Source organism: Nelumbo lutea, chromosome 1, assembly GCF_056320005.1.
Source record: "Nelumbo lutea isolate HS-2025 chromosome 1, American lotus-T2T, whole genome shotgun sequence".
Taxonomy (NCBI): Eukaryota; Viridiplantae; Streptophyta; class Magnoliopsida; order Proteales; family Nelumbonaceae; genus Nelumbo; species Nelumbo lutea.
In genome coordinates this window covers 208325278-208341589 of record NC_142684.1, presented here as the reverse complement: position 1 = coordinate 208341589, position 16312 = coordinate 208325278, and the positions used below count along the sequence as shown (strand labels likewise).

At 36.6% G+C, this 16312-nt stretch overlaps 1 protein-coding gene across 2 annotated transcripts in view; it reads left to right on the top strand.

Annotated features, from left to right (window-relative positions):
- Positions 1 to 16312, top strand: part of LOC148880671 (regulator of nonsense transcripts 1 homolog) — a 48662-nt gene that overhangs the window by 16271 nt on the left and 16079 nt on the right. For both annotated transcript variants that reach the window (XM_088962653.1, XM_088962652.1), the window contains exons 8-20: positions 6925 to 7043; positions 8223 to 8331; positions 10621 to 10743; positions 10856 to 10927; positions 12169 to 12240; positions 12341 to 12407; positions 12850 to 12992; positions 13364 to 13435; positions 13515 to 13643; positions 14628 to 14783; positions 14890 to 15003; positions 15215 to 15313; positions 15401 to 15478. In XM_088962653.1, coding sequence (XP_088818779.1) covers positions 6925 to 7043; positions 8223 to 8331; positions 10621 to 10743; positions 10856 to 10927; positions 12169 to 12240; positions 12341 to 12407; positions 12850 to 12992; positions 13364 to 13435; positions 13515 to 13643; positions 14628 to 14783; positions 14890 to 15003; positions 15215 to 15313; positions 15401 to 15478 — 1353 coding nt within the window. The remainder of the gene's footprint in view (positions 1 to 6924; positions 7044 to 8222; positions 8332 to 10620; positions 10744 to 10855; positions 10928 to 12168; positions 12241 to 12340; positions 12408 to 12849; positions 12993 to 13363; positions 13436 to 13514; positions 13644 to 14627; positions 14784 to 14889; positions 15004 to 15214; positions 15314 to 15400; positions 15479 to 16312) is intronic.

Genomic DNA, 16312 nt, shown 5'->3' with positions numbered 1-16312 from the left:
CCCAATAAATGCACTTTACAAATTTAGACATATTTATAGTAAGGGCGAATATATGGTTGGACCGGAAGAAAATTCTCCACCTTCATTTGAATCTTTTACTGTATAGTTACACTTGTTAACCCATTCTGAAGCCTTTGATTCTGCCATGCTCTGAACTCTGAAGGATTCTCTTGTTTGTCGATAGCCTCAGACCAATCAACGAATATTGATACATAATTGATTGAACATTACTTGAAAAGGCCTCTTCTGTTCAGAAGCGAAATGTTCTAGATGTTAGTGGAAATTCTTTCTCTCATTGGACTAGGGGTGGCAAATGGCTGGGTTGGGTTGGGTGTGGGTTGAGTACCATTCCATCCATATTGACCCACTAATCTACAATGTTAGTGGGTCATAACACACTTGACTCTCAGTGGAAAGGGGTAAGGTTTCATAAGAAGTTGAGTAGATTGAGGGGGAACTTAAGACAATGGAATAGGGACCTTTTTGGGAGAATAGAGGAACAAAAATCCAATCCGATGACCCAAATAGAAGACCTGGATGAGAAGGAATCTCAACGAACCATGAATACTTAGGAAAGAGAATTAAGGTGGAGGTTGAAAAAGGAATCAGAGGAGGTTCTTTTGTGAGAGGAGATGGCCAATTGTTTTGTAACGCACTTCAAATCTATGTTAAGGAAACCTCTAGCTAGTCGAGTGGAGTTGGCTGGGTTGGATTGGCCTACATTGTCTAAAGAGATGAAATTGTGGTTGGAAAGGAGTTTTGAGGAGGAAGAAATCCGACAAGCAATTTTTTCAATGGATAGATCTAAGGTAGCAGGGCTAGATGGCTTTACTATGGCTTTCTTTCAAGACTGTTAGAACATAATTAAAGGAGACTTGCTAGAAGTTTTCAAAGAATTTGAGGAACAACCTGTCATTAGCCGTGGAGTAAATGCCACTTTCCTAGCCCTAGTCCCTAAGAAGAAAGAGGCCAAACATCCCAAAGACTTTAGGCCAATCAGCTTGGTAGCAAGCATCTATAAGATACTGGCAAAGGTCTTATCTTTGAGGATCAAAAAGGCTCTTCCCCCCATCATAAGTCAAGCTTAAGGTGCTTTTGTTCATGGTAGACAAATAGTTGACCAAATTTTAATAGCAAATGAAAGTGTGGAAGAGATGATAAGATTGGGTAGGTAAGGTTTTGTTTGCAAATTGGATCTTGAAAAGGCCTACGATTTAGTGGATTGGAGTTTTTTGCTAGAGTTGCTCAGAAAGTGTGGTTTTGGGGATAGATGGTGCAAGTGGATAGTGCTTGGCGTCTTGCCATTACTTAGTTTTAGTAAATGGAGTAGTAAAGGATTTTTTCCCTGCATGTAGGGGCTTGAGACAAGGTGATCCATTGTCCCCTTTCCGTTTACATTGGTTGTTGATGTTTTTAGTAGACTTTTGTCAAAATTAGACAGGGTTGGATTGATAAGAGGATGGAGATAAGGAAGAAATCAAGTTTCGGTTACTCACCTTCAGTTTGCAGATGATATCATAATCTTTTGTGAGTGATGCGATTTTTTGAGGGCAAGGAATCTAATAATCCTCTTCGAGAATGTCTCAAACCTAAAAATAAATCTTGAGAAGAGTTGTGTGGTGGGGCTAAATTTGGAGGGAAGGGAGTTGGTGTCTATTGCTGCCTGCTTAGAGTGCCCTATTTCTGCTTGGCCCTTGACCTATATAGGACTTCCCCTAGGTGCAAATCCCAAGGAAAGTAGGTTTTGGATCCCGGTGGTAGAGAAGTTTGAAAAAAGGCTAGTGATCTGGAAAAGGAACTATCTCTCTCTGGGGGTTAGAATAACTTTGATTAGGGCCACACTTGCAAAGTTACCCATCTACTTTTTGTATGTTTTTGGGATACCTGTTAGGGAAGCCAAGAAGATGGAAAAGTTGATGAGGGATTTTTTGTGGGAACTAGGTGCATAGATAAAAAGGATCATTTGATTAGATGGGAGGTGGTGAGTCGAAGCAAGGAACAAGGGGAAGGGGGCTTAGGGTTAGGGAACCTAGTAAATAAGAATGAAGCTCTTTTGGGCAAGTGGTTATGGAGGTGGCTTCTAGAAAGAGAGAGATTGTGGCATGAGGTGGTGGCTAGTATCCATGGTTGTTCTGAATCTAGTTGGGATGCCGGGGTATCTCAATGGGCCACACTCACCACACCTTGGAAGGCGATTTTTGGCATCCACCCAAAATTTCTCAAGTTCGTAAGGTATGATGTCTGGAATGGTAATTTTGTGCTTTTTTGGGAAGATGTTTGGGTGGGCAACAAACCGTTAAAAGACCTCTATCTCTCCCTTTTTTCTATTTCCCTCTATAAAAGGAGCCTGTTTTGAGGTTTCTTTCTCCCCCCATTTTCTCATTGTCTCTTATTTGGGATTTTGGGTTCCGTAGAGGGTCGAGGGATGAGGAATCGGTTTTTGCCTCTGAGCTCTTACTTTTACTTGATTCTGTTTGTTTGGACCCTCCTAAACCAATTAAGTCCCTTTGCTCTTCTCCTCCCCCTTTGTTGTTCCCAGTTAAGGAAGTCTGGTCATGGTCAATTCCACCTAAAATTGTTGGTTTTTGTTGAGAAGTGTATTATGGTAAAATTAATACTGTGGATATGAAGCGAAAAATTAATACTGTGGACAATGTACAAAAAAAGAGACCTTATTCATGCTTGTCCCCCAATTGGTTCATTTTATTTTAAGTGCAGAATGAGGACTGTTATCACCTACTGATTTCTTGCTCTTTTACAGTAAATATTTGGAATTGGGTTTTTATACTGTTTGGGTACAGGTGGAACCTGCCTCCTGAAGTAAATCTGCTTTTTGATCCGTCTTTTTTTGGTTGGCCAACAAAGAGAGGGAAAGTAATGTGGAAATGTATTAGGGCAGCCCTCTTATGGACCATTTGGGGGGAAAGAAATGCTAGAATTTTCCAGGAGAAGTAGATAAGCATTGCTGAAATAAAGGATTGTATACTGACAAAGGCAATCCTTTGGCTAAAAACTACTGATCTCTTTGCGGATTACTCTAGTGATGATCTTTGAAGGAGTTGGGCAGCAGTGGCCTCCACATCATCCAAGAAAAATAGAACACAAGCAAGTTGGTTACCCCCTCCGGAAGGAGTTGAAAAGTTGAACTTTGATGGGAGCAGTCAAGGCAATCCAGGACCTTTGGGTATAGGAGGGATCTCGAAGAATAAGGATGGCAGCATTCTGTCCTTATTCTCAGGTCCAGTGGGTTATGGAGACTCTACAAGGGCTGAGATATTAGCTGTGGTGCAAGACTACAACTTTCCAACCAACTTGTAGTGACTAATTTGATAGTTGAAGGAGACTCTAAGGTGATAGTGGGATGAATGTTGGACCCAGAAACTGTTGTTTGGGGATATAGGGACATCATCAAAAATGTCAAATGGCTTATGAGAGTCATGTTAGTTAGCTTTCAGTGGGTTAGTAAATCGGCAACTGCTTTGGCAAATTCTTTAGCTAAACAAGGGGCTTCAAGGGATTCTCTGTTTTTGGCTAATTTGTAACTGCAATTTGAAAAGAGTTGGGTTTGGAACCACCTTTAAGGGGAGGTAACACCTCGTGCCTCCTCTTAGGGTGCTTCATGCTTGTACTATTTCTATCTCTATTTAATAAAATACCATTCATTTATCAAAAAAAAAAAAAAACACACCTGACCCTCACCCACCCATATTGACCCATCCAAACTCTGAATATTTAAAATTATATAAATCATCTATAATGAGAAAAAAGTTTTGGGTATCAGATCAAAAGTAGAAATTGAAAAAATACGTAAAATGATAACAATTTAAACAAAATATACTTCAGTTAAAAAACAAAAATTACAGAAAATGTAGAATACAATATACATACATACATACATATATATATATATATATATATATATATATATATATATATATATATATAGCCAAAAAGTAGAATTAAAATATATTAAATGATACAAATAGAAAAAGACAAAATGATAAAAATAAATATATATCTCAAGTAAACATCAGAAATTGCATAAAAATGCCTAAAATGATAAAATTTCAAAAATTATACATTTCAACCAAAAAAGCAAAAATTGCAGAAAATAATAAAAAAAATTGAAGAAAACCTACAGTTCAGAAAAAAGAAAAAATTGCAGTAAAACAAAGAAGATAAAAAATTAATATATGTTACACCAAAAAAACAGAAAAAATGATACAATTAGCTGATTTGAGTGTCCCTTGTAATTGCATAAAAACTGATCAAATCAACTGTTGTTCAATGTTGTATTGCATTCCAAAATTGCACAAAATACAAAGAATGATAAAATAAAATAAAAACGAAGGCCGCCTGATGTGTATTATAGGCAGAAGAAGAAATAGTAGAAGGAAACAGAGTTTAAATGCTTGAATAGAAGGGAGTGGAGAAAAGCCTACCTGATGTGTATGATCAAAGATGGAGCAAATATTCCTCACATTGCTTGAAGTTTATGCTTTGGGAAAAAGGAACAAGAGCCGTTGGAAAGAAGAAAATTGTGTTGATCGTTGGTGAAGAACAGGCTTTGAACATCAGTTCTTGTCACTGGTGAATACAAGACTTTGAACCTCAATCATTGCCATCTCCCTACTCCTTGGGTTGTGGTGAGAAATACCTGAAGCTTTGATTCGAAGACAATGGCAGATGTGAAGTTTTTGGCAATGAAGGTTGCTTCAATGACAGACGTGACGATCAAGAAGAGGACTAGAGGGGAAGACAACTTCAAACAGATTGAACCCTAAATCAACCATCAAGAAGGGGATTGGAGGGTAAAGAAAACTTCGAACAGATTGAACACTAACTCAACCCAAGTTCCTCATGACCCAGCAGGTACCCCGGCCTTTTTCCCCTTATCCTAATGGATCACTCGACCTATATTCACCCTTTATTCAAATGGGTGTTCCAAGTTGGTGAGTCAAATGGGTTGGGGTCAAATTTGCTAGCCCTACATTGGACCATTTGAATTTATATGCATCAGGATCCTGATTCATGGATCTCTTGGTTCAAGAAATAACTCTTATTCAAATTTGATAAATGGAGCCAGAAACTTGTACGACCTTTTTTTTTTTTCCTTTTATATTGGAAACAGTAACTTCATTAATACAACTTAAGAATAACTTTCTAGAGTGTTGAGCCCCCAGTAATCTTTCTTACAAAACTGCCCAGAACATTCTCTCCCTTACAGTCCCTTGTTTAGCCAACATGTCAGCTAAACCATTAGCTGATCTCCTTGTCCATTTGAAGCATGCACCAATCTCCCTTGTTGTGTTTGAGGATCTCCCTTATGGGCTGTCTATAAATTCAGCCCCCCAACTTGGTGTAACCCCAATTGGATAAAGGAAAATTTTCAGCCTCCAGATTTGCTATATGCCAGTCAGCAAAGAGAGCTTGTACTTGATTGACCAGGAGAAAGAAAGTAGGAAGAATCCACCAAAACCCTGTATCAAAAAAAGAAAGAAAGAAGTGCAGGTAAGCAAATGCTGGACACTTTTGTTGATTAGAAGGGTTCACCCGTAAGGTGTTTATAGATTTATTTCGAGAGAGAAGTAAAAATGTTGATCATGGATATGAGGATCTATCATCACAGTTTGGATTGATGAGTGTGAGGGTAAATTTTGATGTAACTGGAAGTTAATTGTTACTTGTTAGGGGTCTTGTGACGTTGTGTTCTACTGAGTGGAGGTTTCTTCTGATGATCTTTCTGTCTCTGATGCCCAATGAGTGGTTGTATCTATATTATTTTCTTATATGAAGTTTGTGACTGTCTTCTCATTTTATTTGCTTTGGGTTTTAAGTTTAAGTTTAGGTTGTATGCTGAGTTGAAGCTTCAGAGTTGTAGTGTTGGTGTTGTGATAATTTCATGGTTTAGGCCTGTTTTTGTTTTGGCTTTTGAATTGTGCTCTGCACTGTGGGTGGGAGGTTGGTCAAATTGTTGGAGTATAGTGCTTGTATACTAATATACTTGTATTTTCTCTTTTTTAATAAAATTTTCTTTTATCTAGAAAAACTGATTATTTCATATTTTCACACATGAAGCTGAATTTATCTCTAGGTTCCCATACATTAATGATTCTATTTTAGTTGGCAAAGGGATGCTTATGCTTGTACGGGCGGGGATTGTGGGATGGCCAAGAAATGATAGCAGGGGGGGTGGTTCATGGAATACAAGTACATTGTGAGGGATATTAGATACGTGGCTAGTGGTATGGTAACCTCCTTTCAGAAAATAGGTTGGCTGATATAATGGCTAAACAAGGGGTGAACATGGATTGCACACTTTTAGGGACAATTGTAAGGTGAACACTTGTATTTAGAGAAGGGAGGGGACAGGTCACAGATGCTAGCCTCTAATTTAGGGATCTCTAGCTCCCACAAACCTAACTTGTAATTGCTTTTGAAATTCTATTGTTTCTTCTTGACATGATGAAAGTAAGAGTCTAATTATGAATACCAAAAAGCTATCATACGTATAAAACTGATAACTAATTGGTCCGTAACATCCACTTGGTAACCATTCGACTGGTTTAAATTCACGTTCACGTGGATTTTTGATTGGTTAAAGTTTTTCAGGTATCATTCCTTTCTGGTATCACAGATTGAGTCTTGATACCTATGAGAGTAGCTATCCAAACAAATGTTTTAACATTGGGAGGAGATAGCCATTGCCAAATGGCAAGATAAGTTGAACAATAATTGAAGACAAAGAAACAATTAAAACTTAAATAGGCAGAGAGCATCAGAACAATGAAAATAAAACTTGAATAAGACAATTGAAAAAAGAGCCATATGGAATGGGATTCAATTTGTTAAAGCTATTGGAGTTGGCTTTGGTTTTGCTAGATTTTTTTTTTTTCAAGTACTCATTGCTAATGTTGCATGCAGGGTGTACCTGTTGATGTGAACCATGGTTTCAGCGTTGATTTTGTTTGGAAAAGTACAAGTTTTGATCGGATGCAGGGTGCAATGAAAACTTTTGCAGTGGATGAAACAAGTGTTAGTGGGTGGGTGCCTAGTATTGGTTCTCTATTCCATGTACTTTCTATGGATTACAGTGTACCTCAAGCATCTTTGGTTATAATATATTGGTTTTTGTTCAATTTTTGCCTCTTTTTTATTCATGTTTTCCTATTTCATAGTTCTTTATTTTGTGAATCTTTGTTGACCTCCATGTAAGGTGGCACCTTATTATTTTTGAGGTAAGACTGGTATGATTCTTGTTATTCGCCTTAACTATGGACATTGTTATTTTCCTATTTCTAGAGCAGGTAGGTTTGGGATAATCAAAGGGATGAGGATCAGGAATTCTTGAACCTAATTGTTATTTTCCTATTTCCAGTTGATGTATACCATTTTTTTTGGTAAAGATAGGGGAAGAGGAAGTCAAAGTGGCATATGGATTTCTTGAACCTAATTGCAGATAAATTTTAAAGAAACTTGTACCTTGGGAAAAAGTACACTACTCTGTTTTGTGTTCACTGTTTTGAATCAGTTGATCAATTACCTGATTTCTGGGTCCATTTCACCCTGAACCATTTACCTGCAACAAAACTGTTGACTCGGTCTATCAGTCGATGACCCAATGGCATGACTGATTGAACCTCATAACCATTTGGCATTGTTAGTGGTATATTTAGAAGTTCTAATGGAATGATAGTATGGAGATCCAACAAGGGCAGAACTCATGGCAATGGTACATGGATTAGGGTTGGCCAGAACACTCAATTACAAATATATCATTGTTGAGAGTTATTTAAGGTTGTATGTTATAGTGGGTTGGCTTAGATATGTTAGGAAATGAACTTGGAAGTATAGGTACTACATGAGGGAGATTAGACACTCGGAAGATAAACCAAGCACCGCCTTCCATTGGACACCTTGGAGGGCTAGCACAGTGGCAGATGCTTTTTTGCTGAACAAGGAATACGGGGAACTAGTTGTTTTGGGGAGAGATGAATACAGGGAACTGATTGTAAAGGAATCGAGCCTACAAGAATTGGGTGTTTGCCACAATCATGATGTATTATGTTTTTTAAAACCTCTAATAACATGTTTTTTTCACTGATTGAAGAAAATAACAATATCTTTATTTGTAATGAGGTCTTAATAGAATCCATCTTCTGATTATGCTGTGGCACTGAATATCATCACTTGAAAATCTACTAATGATTTCTCTCATGCAGGTACATATATCATCACTTGCTAGGTCATGAAGTTGAGGCTCAGGTGGTTCGTAATACACTACCTCGTCGTTTTGGTGCACCAGGCCTTCCAGAACTTAATGCATCTCAGGCATGTCCATTATGTCCATTTGACTATGTACTTGACTATTATTGCTTGTGATATTGCATATTTTCTTTATTAAAATCTAGTTACTAGTCCAAAAAGATGCTCTGGATTTTCAAGAGACAAAATCTTAGATAGTTCCTCAACAAGAGAGTATGACTTACTGGAACCATTTTGGGTGTGGGTGTAGGATATATGTTTCATGGAAGATTCCCCATTCTTTAGGGACTTGAGTTGATACAATTGTGGGGCCTCTAAAAATGATTGTGGAGTTTTCGGGGATTAATAACAAGTTATAAGTAGGGGTGTAAACGGATGAATTCAAATCAATTCTGACCACATTTAAATTCGACTCCAATTAAGCAAAAGGCTATTTGAATTTGATTCAACATTTAACGGAGTTTTAAATGACAATCTGAAATCAATTTCATGTGATTGATCGAATACCAAATTTGAATCAAATTCAGTTAACTGTGATAAAGGCTAGAGTTTGGGATTCAAGTCAGATTAACTTACCTCTGTACTGTTACAGCCGTAAAGTTCAAGAGACTCTTTGCTTCTCTCAATGGAGGAAAACTATGTGTTTCTCAAGTGAATGCTTTGTAGCTCGGTAACGTTGATAATGCTCTGTGATATGGAAGGGAGATTTGAAGTGGGACGAAGAGAAAAACACTTAACCCTTTGCTATCTTACATCTGTTCTGTTGCCAAGGATGGAAGGTGATGTTGGCATCAATGGGAGAAGTTAAAAGCCACAACAGATGCGGTCACTGGCGAGTGCCAACATGGCAAGAAAGCATGGAAGAAAAATGGGGGATTAGGGGCCGAGGGAGGGATTCCTCGCATCTGTAACACCAGTAAACTCTTCACAGCTACATGCATGCCCACCACCTCAAACATTTCAAAATTTCAATGTTGACGAGGACTATCCCTTATTCGATGGTTTGCTTGCTTTTTCCAAGCCTCAGCTGGGGGATCCATTGGTGATACTGTTAAGTTAAACCATGGGGATGCAGATTGCTTTGAATTAGGCAGGTGGGTTGTATCCTGCAGAGAATAGTGAGACCTAACTGAGGGATGAAAATGGAGAAGGTACAAGGAGAGAGATTCCTGTTTACCCAAAAGGTATGGGTTACTTGAGACATTAAGTGACCATCAGTTCTTTAGAGGAAAAGTTGGCATGTACGAAGACCAAATATGAAAAAACAAGATAAAAAAGAAGACTGACAGCTAATAAAGTAATAATGATTATAAATTGTTATTGATTATATATATGTGTGTGTGTGTGTGTGTGTGTGTGTGTGTGTGTCTGTGTGTGTCTGTGTGTCTGTGTCTGTCTGTGTCTGTCTGTGTCTGTCTGTGTCTATATATATATATATATATATATATATATATATATATATATATATATTATATATATATATAATCGGTTGAATACTTATTGAATCAAATTGACTCATGTTTGAATTTTATTTGATTATGCTGAATCTCAAATTCAAAATTGGATTTCTGAATATCGTCTACACCCCTAGTTTCTACTTACTAGCTATAATGGATTCCTGACATGTTCATTTTCTTAGTGTTGTAAGACTCAAACTGGGACCGCCCGTTGAATCATGAAACCCAAATAAAAAGCAGCTCTTTTTAACATAACATTTTCTTTTGAATAGTTCCCATTTTGTATTTTTTATATCTTTTAAGTATTGATGCATATTGGAGTTCCTTTGTTGGCCTGGGGTTGCCCTTGGCACCTTTGTGTTATCCTAGGAATTTTTATTCATTCCATACCATTTTAATATAGAAACTTTTGATTGTCACTGTTATTTCTTTTCTATTTGTGGGAGAACTTTTATTTGTTGGTGGCTCAAGATGTTGAAGTGACATTGTGCATTAAACAAAGCCAACTCTGTTGTTTACTGCAGATGTTATATACTCTTCAAGGAATTATTTGGAGCCTCTATTGATAAACTCAACCTTTCATCTTAACGTTAAATAAATTTCAGTGTATATGCTGCTCCCTTTCAACATTAAGTAACTTCCACTTTGTGTGTTACACTTGGTTCATACATCATTGTTTCTGTATTCGTATCAGTATTACCTTTCACTTGACCTCTTCGCCCATGCTGTGCATACCCATATATTTCTTCCAGGTGCAAAATGTTAGTGGTTCTTTTTTTCTCCTATATGAAATATTCACTGATTCTTCTTCATTTTTCCATTTCTAGATTGTTTTGCAGATCTCCCGTTTTAGAAGTAATTTATTTGGAAATTCCTAACTTTCATCATGTACTTGCAGGTTTTTGCTGTAAAGAGTGTACTACAGAAACCAATTAGTTTAATACAAGGGCCTCCTGGCACAGGAAAAACTGTTACTTCCGCAGCTATTGTATACCACATGGCTAAACAAGGACAAGGGCAGGTAATTGAATTTACTTGCATGTTCCTTCTTCCCACCTCCCTTTCCCCCCAACAATTACTTGTGCCTTTGTTTATTTGCACTTTATGATTGTTGATTTTACTTAATTATCCAGGTGTTGGTTTGCGCTCCAAGTAATGTTGCTGTAGATCAACTTGCTGAAAAGATCAGTGCAACTGGGTTGAAGGTAAATATGATCAATAACAATCAATTTTCAACAACTATCAATATGGTAGGTTAATACCGAGAGTGGCTGTTCTGCAGACTTCCTAGTCAAAGCTGGCTGACTTTATGACATTAGCTGTTACCTACTTTCCATAAATATAATAAGCCATAAATGTGATGATAGAAATACTTCATGGTCATATCTAGAGCAGCAATATTTAGATTACTTTGTTCTTTGTACATGGACCAAATGGACATTAGTTGAAGTTTACTTCTCTTTCATAATTTTATGACAATAGTGAGAAAAGCACCTCTGTCTTTCTAATTCTATTTCACAGGCAACTTTTTCTTGCACTTAATACTACAGTGGTGGAGGGAAAAGACTTGTCTCTTGTTGCAAGTACAGATGTATAAAAGCCTTGCCATATTGCCCCCCCTTTTTATTTTTTCCTGTTAGTTTTTCACCAACTCATCAGACGAATCCTGTTCACATTAGTCTTCATTACATGACTATTTTTTTGGATTCCTGGATGGTGGATGGTCCAAAGAAGCACTGCAAAACCTGGTTCCCTTGCCTGCAAATCTGGATTTAGGTTTTTATGTTTATATGAAATTTTCTTTAGGACAAGGTTTGGAATTTGTTCAAAGCAATTCTGGCAACCTGGTAATAATTCCTTGTGTAATCCAGTCCTGTTGTTTATTGGCATTTTAGTTATATTGGTAAATGTGGTTTAGTTGGAAAATTATTCCTAGATCTTCTATGGTTAATTTCCCCCTTCGATTACTTGTTGAGAGAGGTAGTAATTTGATATTAATTAAATAGTTAATAAATTTAATTTATATTGAGTTAGAGGTGAACAAGGGTGTTAACGAGGTGGATTATTAGGTACCAGCTCCCCCTGACTCATTATGGATGGGTTTGTTATACCCCTAATTGGGTTAGGGTTAGGGTTGGGTTCAAAACCACCATACCAAATATATTTCAAATGGTTTTTTATTAGGCTTTTCGTTTCTCCCTTCATATTCTTCTTGTAGGTTGTGATTGAGTTAAATTTATCATATTCTTTTATTGGTAGTGTTGGTTTTTCCTGCTATTTGATTGAAAGGATTTATTCTCTGAATGCAACCTTGTGGTAAATTCTGCCAGGATCAAGTACTTTATGTGTTTTTAATTGTACGTTGCCTGTTTATGTGTTTTTTTTTGTTTAAGCATTTATTTGGTCTTCTTTTTTCACTGATCTATGTTATCCCCTTACTTTTCAGGTTGTTAGGCTTTGTGCTAAATCGAGGGAAGCTGTAAGCTCTCCTGTTGAGCATTTAACTTTGCACTATCAGGTCTGTGATTGATTTGCACACTCAGTCATAATATGATGAATGTTTTGGTTGTGATTAGCATTATAGGCTTCCCATACTAACACAAGTCTTGTGACTACAGGTCCGACATCTTGATACATCTGAAAAGAGCGAACTTCATAAGCTGCAGCAACTCAAGGATGAACAAGGTACAGCTTTTTTAGTTAGCTTCTGTGGGCCACCGTTAATTGTAGGCATATCTGCTAAATTTGTATGCCATTGCCTTTTTTGTATTTTGTAGCTTAGGAATTTACTTTGGTTGTGAATGGAATAGATTTCTCTTTGAGAGCATGCCCTGGTGTTTTGCTTATACTTTCCCCCAAAATAGGGTTTTTTAACATTTCATGGATTAGATGCATATGTGCAGGGTAAAATAGTTCTCTTTGAGAACATTACCAAGGATTTTGCTAGTACTCTTTTTTTTTGGATACTTCATGGATTAAATAGAAGCATGCATACCATGGTCCAAAGTTATGTTGAGGGAAATCAGAGAGGCCAAAGTTCAAAAGTCTAGTTGTTAAACTGCTGTATGATTAACAGTTGTTTGTGTTTTAACTGTATTTCCCTTTGTTTTCTATTTCCTTTTCACAGGGGAGCTATCTAGCAGTGATGAGAAGAAGTACAAAGCCTTGAAAAGGGCAACTGAGAGGGAAATATCCCAGAGTGCTGATGTCATCTGTTGTACATGTGTTGGAGCTGGGGATCCTCGATTAGCAAATTTTAGATTCCGCCAGGTTGATAACTTTGACTTGCATGAACATATGAAAACATATCAATGTGCAATTCCATGTTTCTACAGTCGTGGAAAGTCAGAGTCTTGGCTGAGGAGTTGAACATAAGTTATGATTGCATTCCAAGATCTGCCAATCACCAAGCAGGTGGGCTTGCCATAGGAGGTGTCATGTCAATAGGGCTTCCTTGCATTGAGGTGTAATCCCTTGAGGGGAAATGTAAGATAAAATGGGTGGCTAGTCAGATTAGGTCAACCTTGGGATGCAAGATGTTCATTGTACATGGTTACACGCCAGTTTTTCTTTTTTATCAATAACACTGTTAATATTGTCATGTTTCTATAGTTGGTTCATGGAATCTTTTCTGCTTTCAGGTTCTTATTGATGAGTCTACCCAGGCGACAGAGCCTGAATGTCTCATTCCTTTAGTGCTTGGCGTGAAACAGGTAGTTGCTGATCCAACATGCCTTATCCTGAAATTCCTTTATCACTTAAGCTATCTAATGATATTTCTTTTTAAACTAGGTTGTTCTTGTTGGAGACCATTGTCAACTTGGTCCAGTCATCATGTGCAAGAAGGCAGCTCGTGCAGGATTAGCTCAATCCCTCTTTGAGCGTCTTGTGCTTCTTGGTGTGAAACCATTTAGATTGCAGGTAAGATTGCTCTTTTATTCATGTATTGTCTGGTTTTATGTTCATAGGTTTCCTTCTCATCTTTCTAGTTTGGAGTGATGTGGCAATTTTCTGGGATTGTTTTTTCTTCATGTTCCTTGGATTGTTTCCCGTACTTCTAGCTTAGGCCATAGTTGTTAAGGCATCTAGGCAATAGTGGAGTACCCAGTCATCTAGGTGGGACATAGACTTTGCCTAGGTGATAGAATTTTACAATGAAGAAAAAACTAAGTTCTAGGTTAGTTCTTAATAATACAAGACAATCAGCATTCATATAAATTGAAAAAACAGTAAAGCTTTTTACTAAGAAAATTATCCTCCCAAAAAATAGCAAATAATCATATCTAAATACAATATCTTATTAACTCAATTAATTCCATTATTTCAAATGCAATAATATGACATGATAAATATTTAATAGATCAATTGCATGCCAAATAATAATTAGCAACTGAAGAAGGGGAATTTAGGCAAATGCCATCTAGGTTTATCTACTCATGCCAGCGTGTCAGAAATGGGTTTGGATTTATTATTGTTAATAAATGCCATCTAAAATCAATTTCTTCTAATACAAAATTGCTTGTAAGATTGATCTTAAAGTCAACTGAGTTGGTTTAACTTAATGAGATTTTATGCCATCAGGGTTACTTGTTCATGTCCTTTCTCCCCAATGTTCTTCCTTGTATGAACTGTAGACTAGCTTTACTCATATGTTTAATAACATAGATATTGTGAATGGTAAATATTTATTGTAATAACTTTTTTCTGTGATATGTTGGCATTTTTAGAGTTGCATGATGCATTTTCCTTCTATTAGTTACACTACACTTATACCAATTTTCCCTCTTTTTTTTCCCTGCTTTCTGTCCCTTCCTCCATCTGTCTTTTTTAGAATTGTATTTATGATGCGACTCTTAGTACCAGAATAATTTTTACTGTCAGTTCTAATTTTACTCTCAATTGTAGGTGCAATACCGTATGCATCCATCCCTTTCAGAGTTTCCTTCTAACAGCTTCTATGAAGGTACACTTCAAAATGGAGTGACCATCAATGAAAGGCAATCGTCAGGGATTGATTTTCCTTGGCCTGTGCCAAATCGTCCCATGTTCTTTTATGTTCAGGTAGTTTATAAATTGTATCCCGATGTTTCTTAAAATTCTAGTTTCCGATTGTTACTTATTGTAGTAATTATTAGTGTTTCTTGTTTATTTTATACTTGGCACACAGATGGGACAAGAGGAGATAAGTGCAAGTGGAACTTCATACTTAAATAGGACTGAGGCTGCAAATGTTGAAAAAATTGTTACTACTTTCTTGAGGAGTGGTGTTGTTCCTAGCCAGGTATCTTGTTGTCTTTTGAACTTGGGTTTTAACTTTGTGAAGATTTTTGCTATGCTTCTCATAAAATTCTTCTTGAAAAGAGTGGAGTTGAAGTACCTGATTTTTAGTTTAAATAATTTCAGATGGAATTTCAAAATTCTTTGATTTTTAACTTTGTGAACTTCTTTGGATAGTTTTGATTAATTTTCAGTTTTTTTTTCAACATTTATAGATTGGAGTTATAACACCATATGAAGGGCAGCGAGCCTATATAGTGAACTATATGTCAAGGAATGGTGCTCTCAGACAGCAGCTTTACAAGGAAATTGAGGTTAATTCTAGAAATTATTATCGCTTGAAGCCTGGTTTTCATTTAATAGTTATTCATTGCTTCAACATATTTCTTTGTTCTTGTTAGGTTGCTAGTGTGGATTCCTTTCAGGGAAGAGAGAAAGATTATATTATTTTGTCCTGTGTTAGGAGTAATGAGCATCAGGTGGGTCCCTGCGTTCTTTCATTATACTTCAGACTTTTAAATAACACTAATTGCTATAGTGGTTTTATAATTTCTATGTAATTTTTAGAAATTGTCAAAAAACTTTATTTTCCAAAATTTGTTCATGTGTGAGTGATAATTAGATTTTTCTGAGCTTGTGTTGGAGAAGGGCTCCACAGACTGGAACAAGTCTATGTAATATCAGAAATACATGATGTTGGTGAAAAGATTGTTAATTTCGGTCAGTCTATGTTGTTAATATAAATATATTGGATTATATGCTATTTTGCTTAATAAACCTTAGATGATTCCACTAGAATGTCAGTATATATGGTTGGTAAAAATGAAATTCAGATCAGCATATATTTTTTTACTAGATGAAAGTTCAGATTAAAAAGGTATGGAGAAAAAGAAGAGAAATATAGTGGTCCAACACCTGCTGTTTGTATAATACCTCCTGATTTGAATTTCAAGTTTCTGAGGGAAGGAGGGAGTCTCTTGTTTTTCATTATAACCTAATATTCTTTATTTTTTTTTTATTGGGGAGGGGGGTGGGTTCAATCATGCCCTCTTGACGTCTGTTGATGCCCTCTATATCCTTAATTTATAGTTCATAGCACATTAAGAATGAGTTTCGTAAGACATGTGGCAGTTGTATGCAAGTTTGTACACACAATTAAACATGCCAGAATTGTTAGAGCATTTACTTTTGAATAGTGTTTTCAACCTTTTGTTGACCTGGCCAGTCAATTAAAGATTTTAACATAGCCAATAGCATGTGAACTAGGATAGCTGAAGAACCGTTAAACCATTTGATCCATTTACTGGGAGATG